Source organism: Sebastes fasciatus, chromosome 16 (assembly GCF_043250625.1).
Source record: "Sebastes fasciatus isolate fSebFas1 chromosome 16, fSebFas1.pri, whole genome shotgun sequence".
Taxonomy (NCBI): domain Eukaryota; kingdom Metazoa; phylum Chordata; class Actinopteri; order Perciformes; family Sebastidae; genus Sebastes; species Sebastes fasciatus.
The window spans coordinates 24,385,099-24,406,723 of record NC_133810.1 but is presented as its reverse complement, the minus strand read 5'-3'; the positions used below and the strand labels follow the sequence as shown (position 1 = coordinate 24,406,723).

The 21,625-nt window shown below is 39.3% G+C and overlaps 1 protein-coding gene across 2 annotated transcripts in view; it reads right to left on the bottom strand.

Annotated features, from left to right (window-relative positions):
* Positions 1–256: 256 nt before the first annotated feature.
* Positions 257–21,625, bottom strand: part of gabra3 (gamma-aminobutyric acid type A receptor subunit alpha3) — a 126,688-nt gene continuing 105,319 nt past the window's right edge. Inside the window, exons 8-11 of one of the 2 annotated variants that reach the window (XM_074610765.1) lie at positions 21,368–21,520; positions 16,681–16,886; positions 6,164–6,202; positions 257–6,018 (exon numbers count right to left, since the gene is read on the bottom strand). In XM_074610765.1, coding sequence (XP_074466866.1) covers positions 5,698–6,018; positions 6,164–6,202; positions 16,681–16,886; positions 21,368–21,520 — 719 coding nt within the window. In that variant the 3' untranslated portion in view covers positions 257–5,697. The remainder of the gene's footprint in view (positions 6,019–6,163; positions 6,203–16,680; positions 16,887–21,367; positions 21,521–21,625) is intronic. The other variant, XM_074610766.1, reaches the window with a different exon arrangement.

Below are 21,625 nucleotides of genomic sequence, written 5' to 3'. Positions count from 1 at the left end.
TTCATCACCTCCATTTTTATCAATTCATTTTTGTTACTTCCACCCTTCGTAACAATGTACTGCTTGATTTTTATCCCTAACAAATCACAGTCCTAAACATCAAAAACAAAACGACTCTGCATGCTCAGCCACAAAGAATCAGACAAAAATAGGTTTTCAAATGAGCCTCCAGAGGAACATCGGATGAGTCCACCGTGTTGAAAATCTGCACCCTTGAGGCTCGAACGTGACCAAGAAGGGTCTCATAACTCCAAGACAAAATACAACGTCCTTTTTAATTTCCCATTTCCATTTGCTACATCTCATACAGTTAAGAACAGGAACGAGAGAGGGCGACATACAGAGTCCAGTCACTGAGCATATAGAGAGCAACTTCCCAACAAAAACAACAAAGTCCACTATGTTCCCGGAGCTGTCTTTGTGGAGGAAGTCTTTGATCGCTCAATGCTTGGGACATGCAGTGAAATTGCTGGAGAGAGAACACAGTGTGTACAACTCTGCTTGCAGACAGCTGCTAATTCACAGTTAGGTTTGAAAAAGTGCACACAAGGTACGGATCTCGTAAGTAGCTCGATGAATATTATCTCTACTATAATACCATAACACGTAGTGTTACAGAGCTCAATGTAAGACAGCGGTACCTATCGGATGTAAAAAATAAATGACGTGACGTTATCAATATATTCACAAAAAACTATTGGAATTGATTTCACAATATCTACAAATTCACAACTTGGTAACACTATTCTTTAGCAATTAGAATTGTTGCCATTTAGTTTATAATAATTTGTTCAGTTAATCTATTTGTCTACGGCTTTCTACCCATCAAGAGATTTGCATCAATGTATGTCGTATAAAACATAATATTTAATGCTGTACTGAATAGCATAAATAGATTCATATAGTAATATACTCTTAATATACTGTATCTTATTATAGGATGACATGTTTCTGCTGAAGTTAACTCTGGCCCTGTGAGGAAAGGATTCACCACATGAATAACAAAATCAGAACCAAACCTAAATGGCAACAATACAGTAGAGTCCTGTTTATCAAAACCCCTCAGGTACCAACCTGAAATACCACAAACTCTTTAATCTAATATGCTAGATGTGCATGCATGCTCTTCAAAATACAGTTTTATTATTCTCCTATTCTTTTAAAGTTGATCAATCATCTCTTATTTTTGCACTATATTGCATGTTTTGTTTGCTGTGGTCGTTCAGTTATCAGTCTGAGCAGTTTGGATGGCAGAGATTCTACTGTAGTTCAGTAGTTCTGTGACTCTGGAAGTGTTTTTCCGCCCCGATTTTTTGATGGTTCTAAAGATTTCCAGACATTGCTGTAGTGTGAGTTATGTTAAATACATATTGTTATTTATGTTTTATAAATATTAAACATGTTCAATATTTACGATCGTATATCCTGTTATGTGTGGGGAACCCCGAGGACAGCCGATGACGCAGTCACGTAGGAAAGAGCGTTAGCCAATTTAGAACCAAGCTGACTGAAGCGGAACAACAACCATCGCCGTAGTCATGGCGGCCGCGGCTTATGCATGAGCTAATGCGAAACACAAAGCATAAAGTAGTAGTAAGATGGACCTCAGAAATGGAGGAACAGCTTGTTGATTTGTGGCAACAACGCAAGTGTTTATTTAACTTCATCCATTCATCCATCATGTGCAAAAACTAACATCGCTAATTCTTCCTGTCGTCCGCCATGTTTGTTCACACTAAAGTCGCGTTTGAACGCAAAAGATATTTTGCGAGATTTCCATTTTTTTTTTAGTCTGGATTCTTGTTGTTCATGAATGGAATCTGTTAGTGTGTGGTGTGCTGGTCAAATCGGTGCTCCCCACACTATAGTAACAAAACTGTTAAATTTCACGTAACATGTCGTTATGTGTGGTGTCTCTCACAATTTCAACATCTATTAAGATTTGAAAAATCTTTTAGTGTGGGCCAGCCTTTAGACAAATCAGTAAATGTGTCAAAGCGGTTGTCTGATGCAGAGACGTCAGTATTTATATACAGTGTAATGATTTAAGTTTAGATTACATTCAAAAGTAACATCACAAATGAAATAGACCAAACTCTGAACAAGCCTCCTGGTAAACCATTTTTGATAACTTCTCAGTGATGAAAAAGGGAATATACAGCAATAAAAAATTCACTTCTATCAATATTTAGTCATGATTTTTATGATGGACAATTGTTATCCTGTAATGAAATCTACATTATACATATTTATATTGTTGAGTTACCCACATAAATCCTTCCACAGTGTGGATGGAATTAAATTGGATTCCTTTACTAACAGTCTTAACATGAAATAGCCATGTGAATGTCTTTCTGGTCCACACATCACACGAGATACTGATCATGTCATCTCGCTACAGCTGCGTGGGCCTATTGGTGATATTTATGACAGTGATTGTTGTCACTCAGAGGAGGCAAGTTATCTCACAAAGGCAGATCAAATATTCAGCGGCTGCTGCTTATCATAACGACTTCCTCACAGTACCTCGATCACATTTCTCGGAGAATCATACATAAACATTAACGCTCTGTGTCATCAGATCCTGAATTAGCAGCAGCCAGGCGGCTTTAAACACCCTCAGCTGATGTTTATCCGTTCGTATGAGACATGAATCCATTTGTTTTCAGACAAAATGATAAAAATTCAAGTCTGGAACAGAGACCTGGTGCCTCACAGCAGTCCTCGCGGTAACAGGAAATAACATTTGATTCAAAAAGCTATACTGTGTCGGCAGCACGATGTCTGACTGTTGTTAAGTATTAAAATATGCTATAAAACAGGGACGCGTTCACCTGGTTTGTCATTATGAATTTGATGGGACTCATTTGGGCTATAAAAATTAATGAGCTCCTCACAAATCTCATCCAGAGTTTACAGTGTCGTGATTTATCACGTCACGTCTAGTTTGAATATGCAAATGGTCTACCAGGAGATATTCATACTGTTCCACTTGTGTTGCAAGTGTGTAGATGGTGAGCAATATGTCCTCTATGATCTGCATGCATGTGGGATGAAGACTTGTGTGTTTTGATTGGATGTTATGGTTCAAAGATCCTCTACAATGTCAAATAATTTAAAATGACTGCAAGAGTGGAGATGGTGGGACTGATACCACCCACCACAACATTCAATCCTAATGAAATGGATAAGAAATATCTGATCTATTGTTCAGTTTTTGAAGAATAATGAACGGCAAAACAGAATTATTATCCTTCATTTTGTTATATCTAAGCTGAACCTGCAATTGCTGGTTTGAAATGTGGCCTGAATGCGTTTCCCAAGGTGGAACTAAATCAAAAATTGCAGTTTGTGTGGTCATGCATCGGACTTCCCCTTTTTCCTCACTTTGTAGCCAGCTTGGTGTGTGTGCGTGTGTCTTAGTACACTGAATTAAACTTACAATCTGCGCGCTACCAAAATGAGGGTAAAAAAACACTTTCAGAACTCTGTGCCAGCTGTAAATTATTAGCATCACATCAGTATGCACAAATAATTGGAGTTTAAGTGTGTTTATGCAGATGTTGCTGAGGTTACGAGTAGGTAATTGATGACTAACTGGGATGGACTACAGAAACACTGATACTAAGCCCTATTTCAGTGTGACAAACACCATTATTGGAGGTTGCAGACATACACGTGTACAGATTGTCATGCATTAACCTATGACTGATACATTGCACATGGTTTGTGTTATTAACACACCTTTTTAGAAGAGGCCACAACACAGTTCACTCATTCTCTTACCACTGAAGATTACAGTTTAAATCCACCGGACGTAGTGGCAGTCATAGAGTCTATAGTTAAGACAATGCAAAAATATCCAGAGTGCATCCGGCAGGAAAGCAACAGAAATTGCTTTAGAATTATATAACATCTGTATAAACACGTACCAAATTCAACACAAAACCAAAATACAGATGTCACCTAACAAAACAGAAAAAACAAAAGTTGGAGACAGTTGCCACAGCTGGAGACAAATCGGATTTACAACTTTGAAACCATCACTTGTTGAATAACAATCAATTTGACCATTTATTTCTCTCAACAATTACATTTAGGTTATTAATTTATTGTGTTATTTAATTGGGCGGACCAACTTCACAGCATTTCGCAGCACAACAGTCTCCAGTGATGATAGCGTCTCCGAAATTTGTTTAGAAATACTGCATGACTGTGACATATTGGCCTTTTGTTGTCTACTTCAAAACACAAAAAACAGTACAGCATATGTAGACAATCAAATCAACACCAATATACTTTACACAATCAAGTATAAAAGGGCAAAAAAGTACAACATGAATCAAAATCTTGCTTATGAAAAGGCAGAAATGCAGAAAAATCATAACGGAGCCAAAAAAAACACAGATGCAGAGAAAAACAAAGAAATAAAGGGCACCGGGGTGCCTGCCCACAATATACTTAAAGAAAGAAAGAAAGAGAGTGTCTGGTATGATTTAATGTATAAAACATCTAATGTTATTTGCATTTCCATGGAAAACATATAATAAAAACTACGCTTTAGAATTCAGTCTGAGGTAATGGTGGTAGTTTGTTACTGTATGACTGCTCGGCTCATGGAGACGCCGCACCGCGAGCCAAAACATGAATGCACATGATAATTGTTGTGGACTACGCTGGATCCTTTAATCTCTTTGCTTTATCTTTTCACAGGCAGAGGTCTGTTAACCTTCCACACTAATGGGCAATTATACACTGGGCGCCCATGCCCATGGGCCATAGGTGGGTGGGTGCATGGAGCCTGTGGACACCAGTATATGTTTGCATGTAATGTACACACAGACCATAGTGCATATGTGTGCTGTAAATGTGAGCGTGTCAAAGCCGTTATTTTCTTTATGATGTGTGTATTCACCAAGGCACATAGCTTCTCTGTCGTTGAGCATACTCAGCCAGTTAAAACAATAAGAGCCACTGGACTAAAAAAAATGTACGGTGCAGCCTCACGGGACGCGATAGCAATTCCAGATGAAACTGCATCGAGGTCTGTTGAGATTCAGCACTGAAGCTGAAGGCCAGACACTGACGATTATTAATGATGTTCCTATGGAAATATACAGGCTTGCATCCCCCGGCGGACAGAGCACGGTAAAGCAACCGGCTTCTCTGGCGCTCTCTGATGCATCGCCGTGTGTCTGCGTGCGCGCATGCATGTCGTTATCTTGATGGATGTGTCAAAACCTTATCGTTGGTAATGAGCTACGATGAAAAACTTCAAACGCATGCTTGCTCTAACTTATTATAAGCAAAGCGCAAACATGTCAAAAACATAGTGGAAAACACAATTTGACTAGTCTACAAAACGGCAAGCAATCAGGATACAGTAAAAGGGACACTTGGTTACTCACAACAGGGGACAGGGCCAGAGCTAAGTGGGGACTGAGGGAGAAAAGAAATGGCTACACAAACACAGTCTGAGGTGAGAATGTGCTCCCTCCAAGGTCCACTACTACATGTGAATCTACTGTGTGTTTAAAATTTGCCTTCCATCTATACAGACGTGCAACATATCAAACTCTTAAGAAAAAACAGACACACGAAACACGCTCGCACACACACGCACACGATAAGATGTAATGGACTTGGCCTCTTGCAAACCTGTCTACCTCCAGATCAAGCCTAGCATTTGGTCAAATTTCAGTTTAAGTTGTTTCCCTCTATGATAGCGGGCTTTCTGTTGACATATGTGGCCCAGTAGCCTAAGTTGAAGATGAAGAACAGAACTGGGAAAATGATGCGCGATATCTTGTCCACTTTGCTGACACGGTTGTAGGATTTCTTGGCCTCCGTGTAAGGGTCATCCATTCTATGGTTGTAGGAGTGTTTGGCCGACGCTGCGGGGGCGCTCTTGGAAATGGTCGTTAAACCTTGGTCTTTCGCCACGTTGATGGCGTAGGTGGTTCCAACAATGTTGAAGGTGTTGTTTGTCTTTTTGGACAAGGTCGCCGATTCTCTTCTCTGAAAAGGAAGAAGGCAGTAAAGGTAAAGGTTGTCAGGGGCGAAGCACCAGACTCAACAATACTTCCATTTGAACTCATAAAGAGGAAATAGAAGCAACACCACGAGACACGAGACACACACAAGAACAAAACAAAAGCCTAACCATATCGTTAATCCTGGCCATGTTAGCCTGAAACGGTTCCTGAAAAGAAAAGTAGAAAAGAAAAAAAGTTTACCAATTATATTAAAATTACCCAACTTACAAACTCTATTCATCAGTATCTAGCTGGAAGTACTTTTGAACATTTTTTACAGTATTAATAATGTCAACTAAAATCTGCATCATACAAATGTGGATTGCAGAAAAAAAAAGTCACGATCAAATTCATGACGAAATGATCAGGCTGGTCTGGAACAATAATGGAGTGCTGCAGGAATGAGTCCTAAAACCCAGAAATGAGTTAGCACTTCCGGTTCCCTCGCCTCAAAGTCAATGGGTTTTTGAATGGGTTTTGGTAACACTTTATAATAACCATCATTTATAAATGGTAAATTGATTAGAATTTGGTTAATAGTTATTTTACTGTTAACAAACTATGAAATGAGAATTGATAATGTTTACTAATTATTAGTAATGCTCTAAATTATGTTATTTTAACAGTTTATTGTTGCACACATAACATTTTGTATACTGTATTATAAGTATTTTTCTTAATTTTTACAAAATGATTTGTAAACCTTTAACAAATTGTTTGTAAAACATCTATAAAATTAAATAGAGCAGATATTTGTAACACATTGTTAATGGTTAATAATTGGTTTGTGAACCGTCTGTAAACATTATTTAATAAAGTTGTAACTGATGTTTATAATACCTTGTTAAATAGTTAATAAATACTTAAAAAATGTAAAAACGTAAAACATCTATTATCATTATTTAGATCAATTTTTTCAATGGTTGATTGGTTTCTGGTCCATCTATGTAATGTTCATAGTTTTACAAACGATTTCTTAAAAGTTTACAAATCGTTTGGTAATCATTAACAAATACTTTATAACAATTTATATATTATGTGTTGTGTGCAACAATAAGTTGTCATTAAATAGTTTACTATTGCAATCAGAATTGAATTGTTATTGTCTCTTATCAGCTACGATATAATATATAATTTATAAATTAATTATTTCATATTACACAAACTAATGATAAAATAACATAAATTATGGCATTACTAATAATTAGTAAACATTATTAATAATCATTTAATTGTTTGTTAACAGTAAACTAAATATTAACCATTTTATAAATGATGGTTATTATAAAGTGTTACCTGGGTTTTTAGTTAGATGCCTGAAATAAGGTCTGTGGTTAACACAAGATTAAGAGGTTTTGACGTTTTGTTCTACGATATAAAATACATCAATAAATACCCCACTTGTGAATTTTGAAGCTTTAACGTGACTTAAAAAAGGCGGTTGCCAACAAGTGGCTAAATGAGACTACAAAACGGCATCACGCCGAATGCTAGTCATGCGACCGTGGTGTAGTTCATTTATCGTTTAACGTTAGCTTTTGCATTCACGCTTCAAAAATCATTTTGTGTTCATTTGCGAAGATTATCAGTATCATAAACGTTTGTTTGCCACAGAGCTTATTTTCTGCAATAATCCAAAACCAAATGTAATAAAATCCCATTGGCTTTTTGTCGAGGGAACCGATGCGATGCTAACTTCCTGGTTGGCCTACAAAAATCCGTCATCCCTGCACCACTCTATATGTTGCATCACTGCAGAACCAGGCTGGACTGGCATCTGATACTGCTGAACAGTTAGCACTAGCAGCACAGAGCAAGATTGGAAACAAAGCAAAATAACAGTGCCTGAAAACTTATCTCACAAACTGTATCAATGAGAGCAGCCAGGCCTCTTCAGGCAAAACAGCCTGTGATAAAAACAAACACGACAAAGGCTGTGTGTGATAAAGCTGGCTGGAGTTAAATGCCTCCTTTCTACTACTAGAGAGAAATCATTAGGCTGTCTTTCATATTGAAATCTCACAGGGAGACAGAAATTCATTTGTTAAATTGGTACACTCCGATTGCTAAACTCGCATCACCGGAGGATCCTGTCGGCCTAAAAGAGCACAGTGCGGTGCACGAGGTAAATGTGAGAGAACAAGTAGGGCACCGAGATTGATCACCGGCCACAGTTTTTAGTTTCCTGTGTGGCGTGCAGTGTGTGAGCCTGTACTGGGGTAATTTTCTTCACACCATTCATCCCCACTGTGGCCACTTTAAGATCTGCAGCAAAACTAAAGCACTGTGTTGTCATGTGACAGAGTGTTTCACTTTTAACGCTCCCCGTTTTCACTTTTGCTCTGAGCCCAGCTTTAATTTTTGCTCTACTTTTTCAGCTTCATTTAATTTCCCTTCCTTTGACTCCATCTCTTAAATTAGCATAACTAATGTCCCCTCTTTTCCACCCCCCTCCTCCAAAATGCGTCACGGTGCATCTCTCCGCACACACAGCTCATCACCAACTGTTTTGTTTGGTCTTTTATGCTAAATATTCACGTACCCTCACAACTGGATGTTTGTTCAGTGTCTGAACTAGAGACCACTGTGTCACTATGATGCACAGGGAGAGCACTTTTTAATGTCACATGTGACAAGCTGTGGAATAATATTAGCAGTAGACATCACAATGATGCTATCAAGTCATAGTTAAGCTCCAGACTATGGTTGTATTCAAAACCGCCTGTATACTACTGAGGAATGCAGTATACAGTACATACTGCAGACTGCATTCCTCAGTAGTATGCAGTATGAAACAGTTAAATTGATTTATTTTGCACTATACTAGACCAGGCTTTAGCCTTTAAATAAGCTCTTAAAGTACTGCACAATAAAAACAAACTCGTACTACTATCGCAATATTATCAAAAACTACAATTTTTTTTTTTAAGACCAATTTATCATGGTGAAATAAGACAAACAGGATCATCAACAAGGAGAGATGGTAAATATTAAATAAAATGTACTAGTGGACTGATATCCCTACACATATTATAGCATATTATACCCATCGCCACCGCCTGCTGCTCCGTAGCCGGTCTGTGAACGCCACTGGCCGGCTCTCGAGCGTGCTATACGCCCGCGGGTGATTGTGGAGCTTTTCAAATCCGAAAAGGCAGATAAACACAGATTCTCATTAGTTTTATATCGGATGTTTGTGTTGTGATATTTAAATAAATCATCCATCAACAGGGAAATAAAAGTGTCTTGTTTACGAGACTCCAGCCAGCTCATAGCGGTCTGTGAGCGTGACTGCCCTGGCTGGCGAGGTAGCGCCCCCGGCAGGCGCTGGCTATAGCTGTCACGGCAGTTTGTGGCGCTTCTAAACTCCGAAAACATTGGAGCAAATGTTCGATTCGCCATGTAATATCGTAAAACTGACGATATTTTAAATCAATACAGTTGATTTCTCAACTCAAAAATGAATTTAGTTATGAAATAGCTCCGAAAAATGTAAAAGAACAAGCCGTTTTTTGCCTATGTTGCTGTAACCGAAGCGCTTTGCATAGTGGGATAGAGTAGGCGAGGTAGACTGGTCCGATGCATACTGGTATTTTTTTTCCAAATTAGTACGACATCCGTGTATTTTTAGCATACTGTAGATTTTGCTTTTGTTTGCATACTGCATACTACATGCTACATTTTGGCCAAAACAGTACCTATAGTATAGTTTCGATGCGGTTTCGAATACAGCCTATGTGTCCAAGGTGATGGAGGCAGCAGGATTGAGGAGGAAACACGCTCAATGTGATCAGCGTTTCCTCCTCAAGTGAGCAGCAGAACAGGAGGATCCTTCAAGCTCTTCTGCCAAAAGCTTGCAGACGGTTGATTGCATTAAGCAGAGGAATGGCGAGCCGCTGCCTGAAGGGGTCTATCTCAAGTCAATTAGTACCGGGAGAGAAAATCGCACTGATGACCCCTGGGTAGCCAGATGCTTTTCCCCCAGGATATCGATTCCTCCACATCCAACCCCACCACGAGCCTCCTCTATCACAGCGACGGCTTACATCAGCAGGCTATATAGCGTGTTCTATGACCTTAATCATAGCCCCCTAAACTCTTCAGTCCTTGGCATTAAGGATCTTCTTCGCCCGGTAACCTGACAAACGAGCCAAGCAAAGTAATTTTCTGTCGCTATTTAGCCGAGCCGTCCTCCGCAGTAATTTATATGGTCTAATTATTGGGTAAACCACATGTGGCATCGGGCTGTGTGCTCCGTGTGTGTTATGAACCTAATGTGACACAGCACATAATTTACCTCCGGCCAAAGATTCTTGCGCACTATTCAAAGTCATTTGGCTAGCTGCGGGCACAAATACCCCCCCCCGAATACAATGCATCTATTGACCTTGTCTTTGTAACTTCTGCAAATTGTTGCATCAGAATTTCTTTTATGAGTGTGTGTGTGATTGTCCTGGGGGTAATTGTGCCTCGCTGCGTCCTGCTGTTTGGAGCTCAGTGTGCCGGATAAATGAACCTTATGACTGTCTGTCCCTGTCTAAGATTGGAGATGAGGTGTTGGCACATTTAATAGCCTCAAGTGTGTGTGAGCATGTGGGTGTACGAGCGGGCAGATTGTGTTTGGGGAGCCACAATGTGCCTGTTTGTGCCCCGTGTGTGTGTGTGTGTGTGTTATTTTAGGGCGTTTTCACAAGCCATAGTCTGTTTGGCTAGTCTGAATCAGAGTTAAATTGATACTTTTAGTTTGTTTGCAATTTAGTCTGGTTCGGTTTCACAGTGCACAAATCAAAGCAGAACAAAATAATAAAAAAAAAAATTGCTGAGGAGCGGGTTCAAAGAAGCAAATTTATCATCTTCGTCTCGAGAGCTGCCAGAGGGAATCACGGACTTGCTGTCAAAGTTTTTTCACTTTGAAAAAACACTATTTTTGTGGACTTTATTTAGCATATTCTGTAACTTCTCTTCCGCCCAGATGTCAAGCAAGCATCGGATTTCTGCAGAAGTCCAGGTCAGACCTCTCCCACTCATGTTAACATGTCTATCTCAACAAATACTTGCAAAGGCAACCTGCGTTTTGGTTCGCTCCAGAGTACGATCACTGCGTTCACAACCGCATAAACGAACCACACCATAGTTTGGTTAAAGCGGATTAAATGTTGGCTCGTGAAAGCGTCCTTAGTGGCACTACAAACGTTTTCTAAATCTGGTTGGTATAGTTGTAGAGGTGGCCTGAGCTTGATCTCATTACTGCAGGTTGTGTTACAGGTCACTAAACATGATGTAGGTCAGATCTACTGTAACCACCTCATCTTGCTATATTACAAGGTTATTCCTGGTCACAGCAGTCAGAGGAAGCTTGCCAAGAAGCAGATAAGTTAGGGATGCTGGTCATTGTTGTGAAATAAACCCCGACATGGCGATGCAGGACCCCGACGCAAAGCCAGAAACCAGAGAAGCAAGTCTCAAACTTGTGATGTCATAGGGTACAAAGTCTGGAGTTGCTCCATACATGATGAATTGGAGACTGATTTTATGGACCCACAGAATGTTTGTTTTCTTTTTTTTTATACACAAATGAGCTTTTTATTCTATTGTAGTGTTCTCAGTTGTGAAACAGAAACTGTTCCCATATACTCAGAACGTTCCCGTGGGTGCTCTCAGTGTCATCTACAACATCTCTGCCAATTCATTGTCTGGAGCAGTTCCACACTTTATACCACATGACACATTTTTTTTGGGGCTTCAAAGCTTCTGTGAGAAATATTGAAGGTATTCAAAGCTTCGCAGAGCAGCGCGTCGTGGCAGGCTGACATGTTCTTCTGTCTGTCGATCTCTATTTCCCCCTGTTACAGCGCCGCTGCCTCACTACTGTACACGCACATCTCTACACACTACAAACAGCGATATCAGTCTGAGAATAACTACTAAAAATTAATAATGTTGTGCAATTAGTCCTAATTTGATGGGCTATTTTGGGATTCATACATTATTATTACATACTTATATATTAATTTATAAAAAATCAATTAAAAAACAAAGCATTCGAATAGTGATGTGGAATACCATGGCAACGGTTGACGCTTCGAAGCATAAGGGTCAGCCCTACTATGACATCACAAATTTGAGTTTTAGCACTCTAGTTTTTGGATTTGGCAGAGAGTTGTTCATGTTTGCTAATATTTTTTGGACTGTCTTAGACCATAGGAATAACATGTATGAATTTTGAAAAGGGGCGTATAGTTCCCCTTTAAGAAATCAATAATTTGACATAAAAATGGTCCTCCAGAGAAATAACGGACCATAGAACGCCGTGATTGACCAATCAAAATCAGGTATTCAACAAAGCTGTGTAATAATCGTGCATAACGACACCTCCAGCTCAAAACAAAATGCTGTGGAAAACGTATCAAAAAAGATAATAACAAAAAGCCTCCATGAAAGGCAGCTCAGGTTTGTTTTTTACCACCTGAGCACTCTGAATCTTCGTTCATAACTTGGCTTCATAACCGTAGCTGTTTCCTGTTGTTCAGAAAAGTGAGTAGCAGTGTGATGCTGAAATGTGACTGCTAGGAATGATGATGACAGGCTGCGTCTCCACCATTGTCTAACAATACAATTGTGTTGAATATGTCTGAATATGTAGTCGTTTGTGCTGCAGGTGTGAGGAATACATGTGCAACGTGATCTCTCCTTGTGGTTCCAGCAGTGAAGCCCAATGCACAATGGAGCCAGTGTGCTCCTGCATCTGCTAATGAAACCAGCACATAATATCTAACACAGTAGCGTCCAATCATGTGTCGTAGAGTGCCGACAATATGCAGGCTTTTCATTCCAACCAAACTCCCCACCGGCTAATTTCTGTAATAAGCACACCTTCAGCTGGCAAGAGGAGAGCTAATTAGGTAGAACCCTTGTCAAACAGAAGGTTAGGCGACAAAAAAGGGAAGAAAATGGCATAGAAACTCCATAACCAGCCAAGTTTATTAGCGCACATTGACTCGACTACAGCTCACCGTTTCAGTCCAAAAAAAGAAGGAGCCTGAGGGCGATGAAGTCATCGTTTGGTTCCAGTAAGGGTGGTGGTTGCAACCCTGCCTCTGACGATGGGGACGGTATTTTCAAAAAGACTTACTGAGCTAGAACTTCTCTCCTGAAAAAACCCTCTATAGGTTCTCCTCCTATAGGTTCCTTTTTTTTATTATAAATATGTCAAAAAGGGGGGGGAAAAGCATGCAGAGTCTGATCCCTTTGCTTTCCAGTAGCTCGTCCTAACGGTGGGGAGTGTGATGGGAGTGCCATGTCTCCCTCTGTGACCCCATTCTTTTTTATCTATCATGACAACTGCATGCTCAGCACAGCCTCCGAGAACGCAGCCCAGGCTGTTGCCATTAAGACGAGGCATCAAAAGGCAAAAAAAAGAAAAAAGAAAAAGAAAAAAGAAACCTCTCCACTCTGCTGCAATGTAACGCAGCAAATTATCCTCGCTGACTGAAAAGTACCAAGGCAGCAATATGCATTTCTGTCAGTCACTCAGAGGACCAAATGTCAAACTATAAAAAAACAAACTAAAAAAGGGCTGTACTGATTGTGTCAAACAGTTTGTACATTAGTAGCAGAAAATAGATTTGTGGCCCTGTCTGACGCAGCAGAGCAAATAGTCCCTATATGTTGTGTCTGTGGTGGTTAGAAATATTCCAGCATATTATGTGCTAGCAACAATTTTTACCTATAGCCACTATTTACCGTACTGTCTGTACTGTTTTTTTTGTTTTGTATTAATACTGCTTTTGTGCTGCCATCGTGACCAAGTTCCTCCTAAAATGTATTTTTTAAAGGAACAGTGTGTAGCCTTTAGGGAGATCTTTTGGCAGAAATATAATATTAATAAGTATGTTTTCTTTAATAGGCACTTGAAAATAAGCATTATTGTGTTTTTATTACATTAGAATGAGCCGTTTACGCCGAATGAAGTGTGGCTCGCAGCAATAATTACATCTTTCTGCGGCCCGGGAGGCGTATTCATGTGTTTCAGGTGGGTAGAAATTCTTTGTAACATAAGTCAACATGTCACAGGAGTCACAGGATCTGTTTACTGATTGGCTACGGGTATTCTCTGGCCGCACTTTGCCGCTAAAAGTTAAACCTTTCCCAACTTTTAGTTTGGCCGCAGAATCAAACCACAGCTTGCTGAGCTCGGGAGCTGCAGCCATTACCATAGACAGTGCATGGCTGCCGCTCTGGTGTGAATTCAGTGTTATATCTACATACGGAGCGGGTCCTGTTCATGGAGCCGGCCGCCATATTTCTACAGTAGCCCAGAACGGACAATACTGGCTCAAGATAGGGCCATTCGTGTTTTCACGTCTTTGCGTCGGCCACTATAGTTCTCATACACGCTTGGCACCTGGGATAAGTTTCAGTTGGTTGCAATCTGCCACCTCACCGCTAGATGCTACAAGATCCTACACACTGCACCTTTAAGCTTAATCACACTTTTTATATCATTTTTAAAAAGTGAGAGAAATTAATTTAATATAAAACAAAGTAATGAAGTTATAAATTTCCTTGCACTTCAGTGTCTAACATAATATATGGTGTTGTTTGCCTGCTCTGTTGCTGTTCGTAATCAGTGTGACTTTGTAAACCCCACTGGTTCTACAAATTACATAGAAAATAAAATGTTATGCTATTCTTTGACACCGTCTCAACGCCATGCAACGATCTGTTAAGGTAACTGACATCAAAAAACATCTGGGCAAACCATTCAGTACTATGATTTAGGACATGTAAATATAGACTATTTTGACAGGAGGAAAACACATTTTATAGTCTACTTCTCAGCACTGTCAATCAAACCACAGGAGGCTACCTGATTCTGTCAATCATGCGATCCATACTAAAATACGAAACTAATCTTCTTTTATTACTGGAACGAATGAGCCTCTTTGAAGCTATAGAGTATTTCATACATTCAGCGCGGGACCGAGTGCTTTCATTTCGCTCATTGCCTCTCAGTGCACCGTTCTGATACTGTCTCATGCCTCTAATATATTTAATTTAATGTGATCACTTCTAAAACATCATAGAAATCATGTTAAATGTAAGCACTGAGGTTTTCATGAGGGACTTGTCGGCGCGTTTTATTTATGTGACTTCATCATAGCTTCAGAGAACTGCATCTTATTTGGACTCCTAAAAAACCAAACGCCCATTTTCCAAATGTTATTCCCACAGTATGGTCTAAGACAGTCCAAAAAATATTAGTAAACTAGAGTGATAAAACTCAAACTTGTGATGTTATAGGGTATAAAGTGTGGAACCGCTCCATAGACAATGAATCGGGAAAGATGTTCTAGATCAGGGGTTCTCAACCAGTGTGCCGCGGCACACAGGTTCTCAACATTGGTTGAGAACCAATATCCCTCTCTGTCAACACGGAAGGTGTGCCTCAGAAATGTTTTGACAATCACAAGTGTGCCTTCAGTTGCAAAAGGTTGAGAACCCCTGTTCTAGATGACACTGAGAGCACCCAGGGGGGTACATTTTACAACTGAGAACACTACAGTAGGGCTGGGTATCATTGGGTATCATAATACAGGGGTGACGATTCAATATATTGCAATATATTGCGATACTGTAAGCAAGGCGATTTCTTTTTTTTTCTTCAAATGTAATTTTAGGAAAACTGTCATAGTATAAAGACACACCACCATATGTAGAAAATCTGAGTAAAAAAAAGTCACTATGTGAAATGGCTACTATGGGGACTAACATCATTACACAAGAATACAATTGGACTCATTGGATCCACAAGAGTCTCAACTTTCCAGTGATATGTAATTTATGCAATTCCAAGACTATTTAGGGACCCCAGAATGCAGAAATATTCAAATATACCATTTTAGAATAGGTGATAATAACACATTTGTACTGCATGTAAAAACTGTTCACTAATATTGATTGAACTTTCCTAGACCATGGAAATAACATATTGGAACTCTTAATTTTGGTGGTGTTCCCCTTTTAGATTTAGTAAAGCACAGAAAACTCACCGTCTCTCACCATCCTCATAAACAACACACAAACAGCCCAGGCTATTGACAAATTAAAAATCTGCAAGCTGTAATTTATTAGATTTCATGAATAATCATGTCAGCCTTCGGTGATTCATTTTAGACGATGCACACTCACTTTTTAATCGGTGTGTCTACAACATGCAGACTAGATGTGAGGGGGGCCATCTTTTGTGGAGGAAAATGACTTTAGGATGAGACATATGCTGCCATCATAAATCAGGGCCAGTGTCTCTGGGAGTTTACCTCTGTTTCTGCTGTTCCGCCCCACTGTCCCTGTTCCATTTGGCTGTTAATGAATAAATAAAAGCTCTCTTTATAGTCTTTATAGAGCACTCCAGGCTGCTTTAAGGAGGCAACTTTCTATCACTGTTTCCAAAGTGCAATTTGGAAAAATGAAGACTTACTGAGCAAGTCGGAGCATTTTTAACAAATGATTAACAAATCAAAAAGACGGGGAACAATTCATTTGCAGAAAAAAAACAAAAACGCACTAAAGTGTGGCCGTGTCATATCCATTCATTAAAAAAAAAAATAATAATAATTTAAAAATATAAAGAAGAATTACTCACCCTTATTTCCATGCCCTCTTTTTTCCCATCCCATGCCCAGCTGCGCTTGGTGAAGTAGTTGACTGTGGCAAACTCAATCAAGGCAGAGAAGACAAAGGCATAGCACACGGCCATGAACCAGTCCATGGCAGTGGCATAGGCCACCTTAGGAAGGGAGTTTCTAGCACTGATGCTCAGGGTGGTCATGGTTAGGACAGTGGTGACCCCTGAGGATAGAATTCAAACATCAGTAAATGGATCCTTTTTTTTTTTGCCTAAACACTTATAAAAAAGTTCAGTTTTTTTTACAACCTGGGTCAAGTTTTGCATAGGTTTCCCCATCATGGCTATCTTTTTAGAGGTTTTGCAAACCAGGAAGCCGTGTCCATGTAAGAGAAACTTAAGACAGGTTTGAATTGTCCAATTTCCAAGAATTTCTGCACCACAGAGCTTCAACTTTACATAATCTATTGTGTGAAATCAGAAAGTACATGCCACTATCAAAATTCAATGGTGCATGAACATTGTAAGTACACTGGGTCAGTCTTGCATGTTCAAACTAGAAGGAACTAGCTTCTGTAGTTTTGTTCAAACCAGTCTAACGCATGTGTCTTCTGGCATCAATAGACGCCCTTATAAAGCTGAGTGGCAAGGTCGAAAGTATCCGCAAAACCAATGAATATAATTCCCTTCATAACCATGTCAATAAGACCCAAGTTGGAAAAATGCAAAATTTCCCAGACATGCTATTGTATAAATAAATTGAAAGGCATCTCAAGTGCATATGCAAACATTGGCTACGAACAACATATGTGAAAGTGAAAACAGACTCCATACACATTTAATTTCACATCCTGGCCTTTACATTCAGTGCTGCGGGGGGATGAAATGTGGGTCGCACAACGGTCGCCCATCCGACCACATAAAAGCAATCACTTCATCTGTTCCAACCTATCTCATCTGATGGGGAAATAGATACACACTGGGCTCTAGAAATGAATATTGTGTTGCAGAACAGGGAGGTCAACCAATTTCAGTGAGTCACGGTTGACAAATTGGAATATGCGACAAAAAGATTGATGGGTAACTACTGTTCACTTTCTTTAAGGGCAGAGATCGATTGATTTGCTGGTACTGCATTTTGCATAACTTGACTATATTGCAACATTTTTAAAGTAGTTTTTATGACGACAGTGACTGTGTTTACATGCACAAAATATTCAGTTTTTTTGCCCTTATTCTGTAAAAGACAATATTCCTACTAAGCTGCTTACATGGCTAATAAAAATGAATATTTCACTGATATTCCTGTTAACATGCAGCCGTGTGAACACAGCCTGTCATTCCTTCAACCACCTTTTTGAAAAGGGCTGCATTGCGATATTTGCGCATATCCAAAAACCTGTTGATATCCAAGACTTTCATGATGTTTAAAAGTGTAAAAAGTCTTTCTCCTTCTGACCAGAAATGTGCGCTTTTCTTATGGGCATGCATCTCTGCAAACTGTCAGCTAGTTGGTTTGTGCACAACGCACAGAACTGTCCGCAAACCGGTAAGAGGCCGTGTGTCGCAAACTACCGTTAAAAACCCCCATTGAGACGCATATTCCAAATGCGCTGTAGAAAAGAATGCTACTAAAACCTGAATAATATCAGCATATCCCACATGTCTTAATTGGAAAATGCTCCATTTGGAATATGGGATGGACCAATCCGACTTTTTCAGTACCGATGGCGATACCTGGGCTTTGGGTATCGACCAATACGAGTACCGATCCGATACCAGTGTTTAATTAATAACCTGTATGTCTCACTGTGTGGAAGTGACTGGGATCAGTCTTTTATGTGTAAGGCAACATCAGGCTGGACTTATGCTTTCCTAACTTTGTAAAACGAAATGTCACAAAAAAATACATAGATATTAATGTACTGAATTGTATTAAAATAATAAATCCAGCAACTTGGTAAATAATTAGTCAAAATTTAAGCAGGAATTAAAATTCCAGTATGTAATGTGTATAGTATATACATATAGAATTGAAGTGAATAGATTGGCCCCATTGTCACAGATACCCGATCCAGCTATTTGAGTCAGTATCGGCCCGATATCCAATCCGGTATCAGTATCGGTGCATCCCTATTCAGAATAAGGCCTAATTCAGAATATCCAAATGAAATATGTGATTTAATGAGCTGTTTCAAATTTGTAATATTGTCATATTCAGATTAAAAGTGGAATATTAATGTGCATGTAAACATAATCAATGTTACAAAAAGGTTTCTGATAAATTTCTGTTCGATATTTTGATAATTTTGAGGTAATTGTAATATCAACGAGAGCATCCTTAAGTGAAAAACAGGTATAAATATGGCATTGAATCTCATGCCTGCAAAACCAGAGAACAGGATTTATAATGAGTCTAGTTGCTGATTACTGTTACAACACACAACAAGCTAAGAACAGATCCTTATTTGAGCTGATCAATGCGCCTCTGCGAACAAGAAAAACAGATGTGAACACCGCTGGGAACTGTGTCCTTCACGGATAATGTTTCAATCATTCCACTGAGAAAATGATGATTACAGCTTCTCTAAAACTATAATAACTTGTGCGACCTGAAATGATTTTCAAGGTTCAAGGTAAACTGTTCTTATAGGTGTGTGTGTGTGTGTGAGTGTGGAGAACTAAGGGACCTACGGTTATTCAGACGAATGCATGGGAGCAGGTTGCTGTAATAGGCTTTCATTTCCTCCCTAACATGATGAAAACGGCCCCCTGCTTTGCATGCTACTCAACATCTATTGTACAATGTGTGCTACTTCATGCTCATGTGTGCTTCATTTCCAAATCAAAATGCTAATTATTCATCAAACACAGGTTAAGGGGCACTTCCATAGATTATGCAGCACAACAACAACAATTGAAAGAAGAAGGGGAAGGGCAAATTACATCTCATTTCTGAGTATGGGGTGATCTAAGCAGACACAATGTTCTCAACATGAATGGACAAATATAATCAATTATGAATCACAGTACAAAGGGAGGATAACACGTGTCACATATGCAGCTTATGTCTCTTTAAATAATGTCTAATATTAGCATATTATTTGCAAAATATAAAGATACTCATGAAAGGTTGGATTTTGATTAAATGTTTTGGTGGCCTCTTTATTAACAGTGACACTAGCCATGTTTCCATTCAATTGTCAAGGGAATTTTAAGCAAACTTTTGAAATTTCGCAAAAAAAGAAATGCGAATAAGGCATGTTTCCATCAACTGGTTTGGAGCCACAGCGTGGTTTGGCCAGAAGTTGGCGATATAGGCTACACATGACTGTAATCCGCCAGTAAACAGAGTAGAAGAAGTAGAGGTTGTGAACTGGCTTGGCTATCCAACCCATCTACGAGAGAAAAATAGAGAGAGGTCTTCTGGAATTTGTTTCAATTAGGCAAGTTTTAATTGTTCTTTCATGTCCGCTAGTATTGGCCATGTTTCGGACAAGCATTCACACGTTATGGGAATATCTGAGAAGACGCCGACAGCGGAAACAGCTGATCGGTCATGTGAGTTAAATGTTCGCTACGTCAGAATTTATTTGGCAAAGACGTTTCCATATCTCATTTAGCACAATAAAGGCAAAAATCACCTCAAGTGAGCATTACAACTTTTTTTTTTGCAATTGAAATTTTATTAAACTTTGCCGTTTCCATACAGCTTTCAAAATGCGGATAAAAATATGTGAATGGAAACACGGCTACTGTTTTCTAAATGGTGAGGATCTGATCTTCTGTCATTTCCTTGAAACCTAACTATGTATTTGACCCTTATTAAGAGTCCATGGTAACTTTGGTGGGATTACCTCTGTGTTTTAAAACTGATTAGGGGTGTAAGAAAATGTCGAAAATATCGAGTATTGCGATATTATGCTTTGTGATACTGTATCGTTTCTCAAAAAAACTGTATCGATTTAACTCAGTCAATACTTTATTTCATCGGCAAAGAGATGTGCCCTCTCAGTGTGCCCTCTCAAAGATGTTGGATGTTATAGGGATTGTGATAAATTTTAAATGCAGATTTTTAAAAATCTCAATATATCACCTTGCTTACAGTATCGCAATATATCGCGATATATTGAATCGTAACCCCTGTATCACGATACGTATCGTATCGTGATACAGGGGATACGCAGCCCTAAAACTGATGTGTCTTCTTCTTTCTAAATAACCTAGAGCTCAGTGAGTTATAATGCTTCAGACTTCTGGGGTTTATCGTTGACAAAGCAGCATAACATCCTCTTCAAGTGATGCAACACATCGTCTATCACCTGCCACACTTGATGCTTTCCACCTTTGCTGCGACTTCTCTTTGATTAATTGGTGTTTGCAGTTACAGAGGTAGGAGAAAGTCAATACTGTGATAAAAGCTTTGGAAAAACTAAATTACTAATTCATGCCCATGTGCACCTAAATGCACCAAGCAATGTTTTGTACACCGTTATGTTAATTAGAACTTTTCAAGGAGAACCTTTTTTAAGCCCTCCACTTGTTTTTGCAGTTTGCTGAATCATCTCACGTCGTGAAACAAATGCAGCCTCTCCACATTTTGTTTTGTCTCGACTCATAATTTAAAAGCTCCACCAAATGTTCTTCAATCTATCATTTAGTGCGTGTCTTTTGAGTTGTAGCATAAACACAAGATGGCACTCACCAAATACAGTGCGAGCAGGAACCGATTCTCTGTTTAGCCAGAAGGAGACCTGAGACAGTATGACAGTCATGATGCACGGGAGGTAGGTTTGAATCACAAAATAGCCAATTTTCCTTTTCAAATGGAAATATGTTGTCATCACTACATATTCTCCTAAAGGAGGGGAGAGAAACACAGAAAGAGATGGAGAGAGACACACAGGGTCATAATTATTAATACAGCTATGCCCAGTTGGGAGCAACATAAGCTGAAATATTC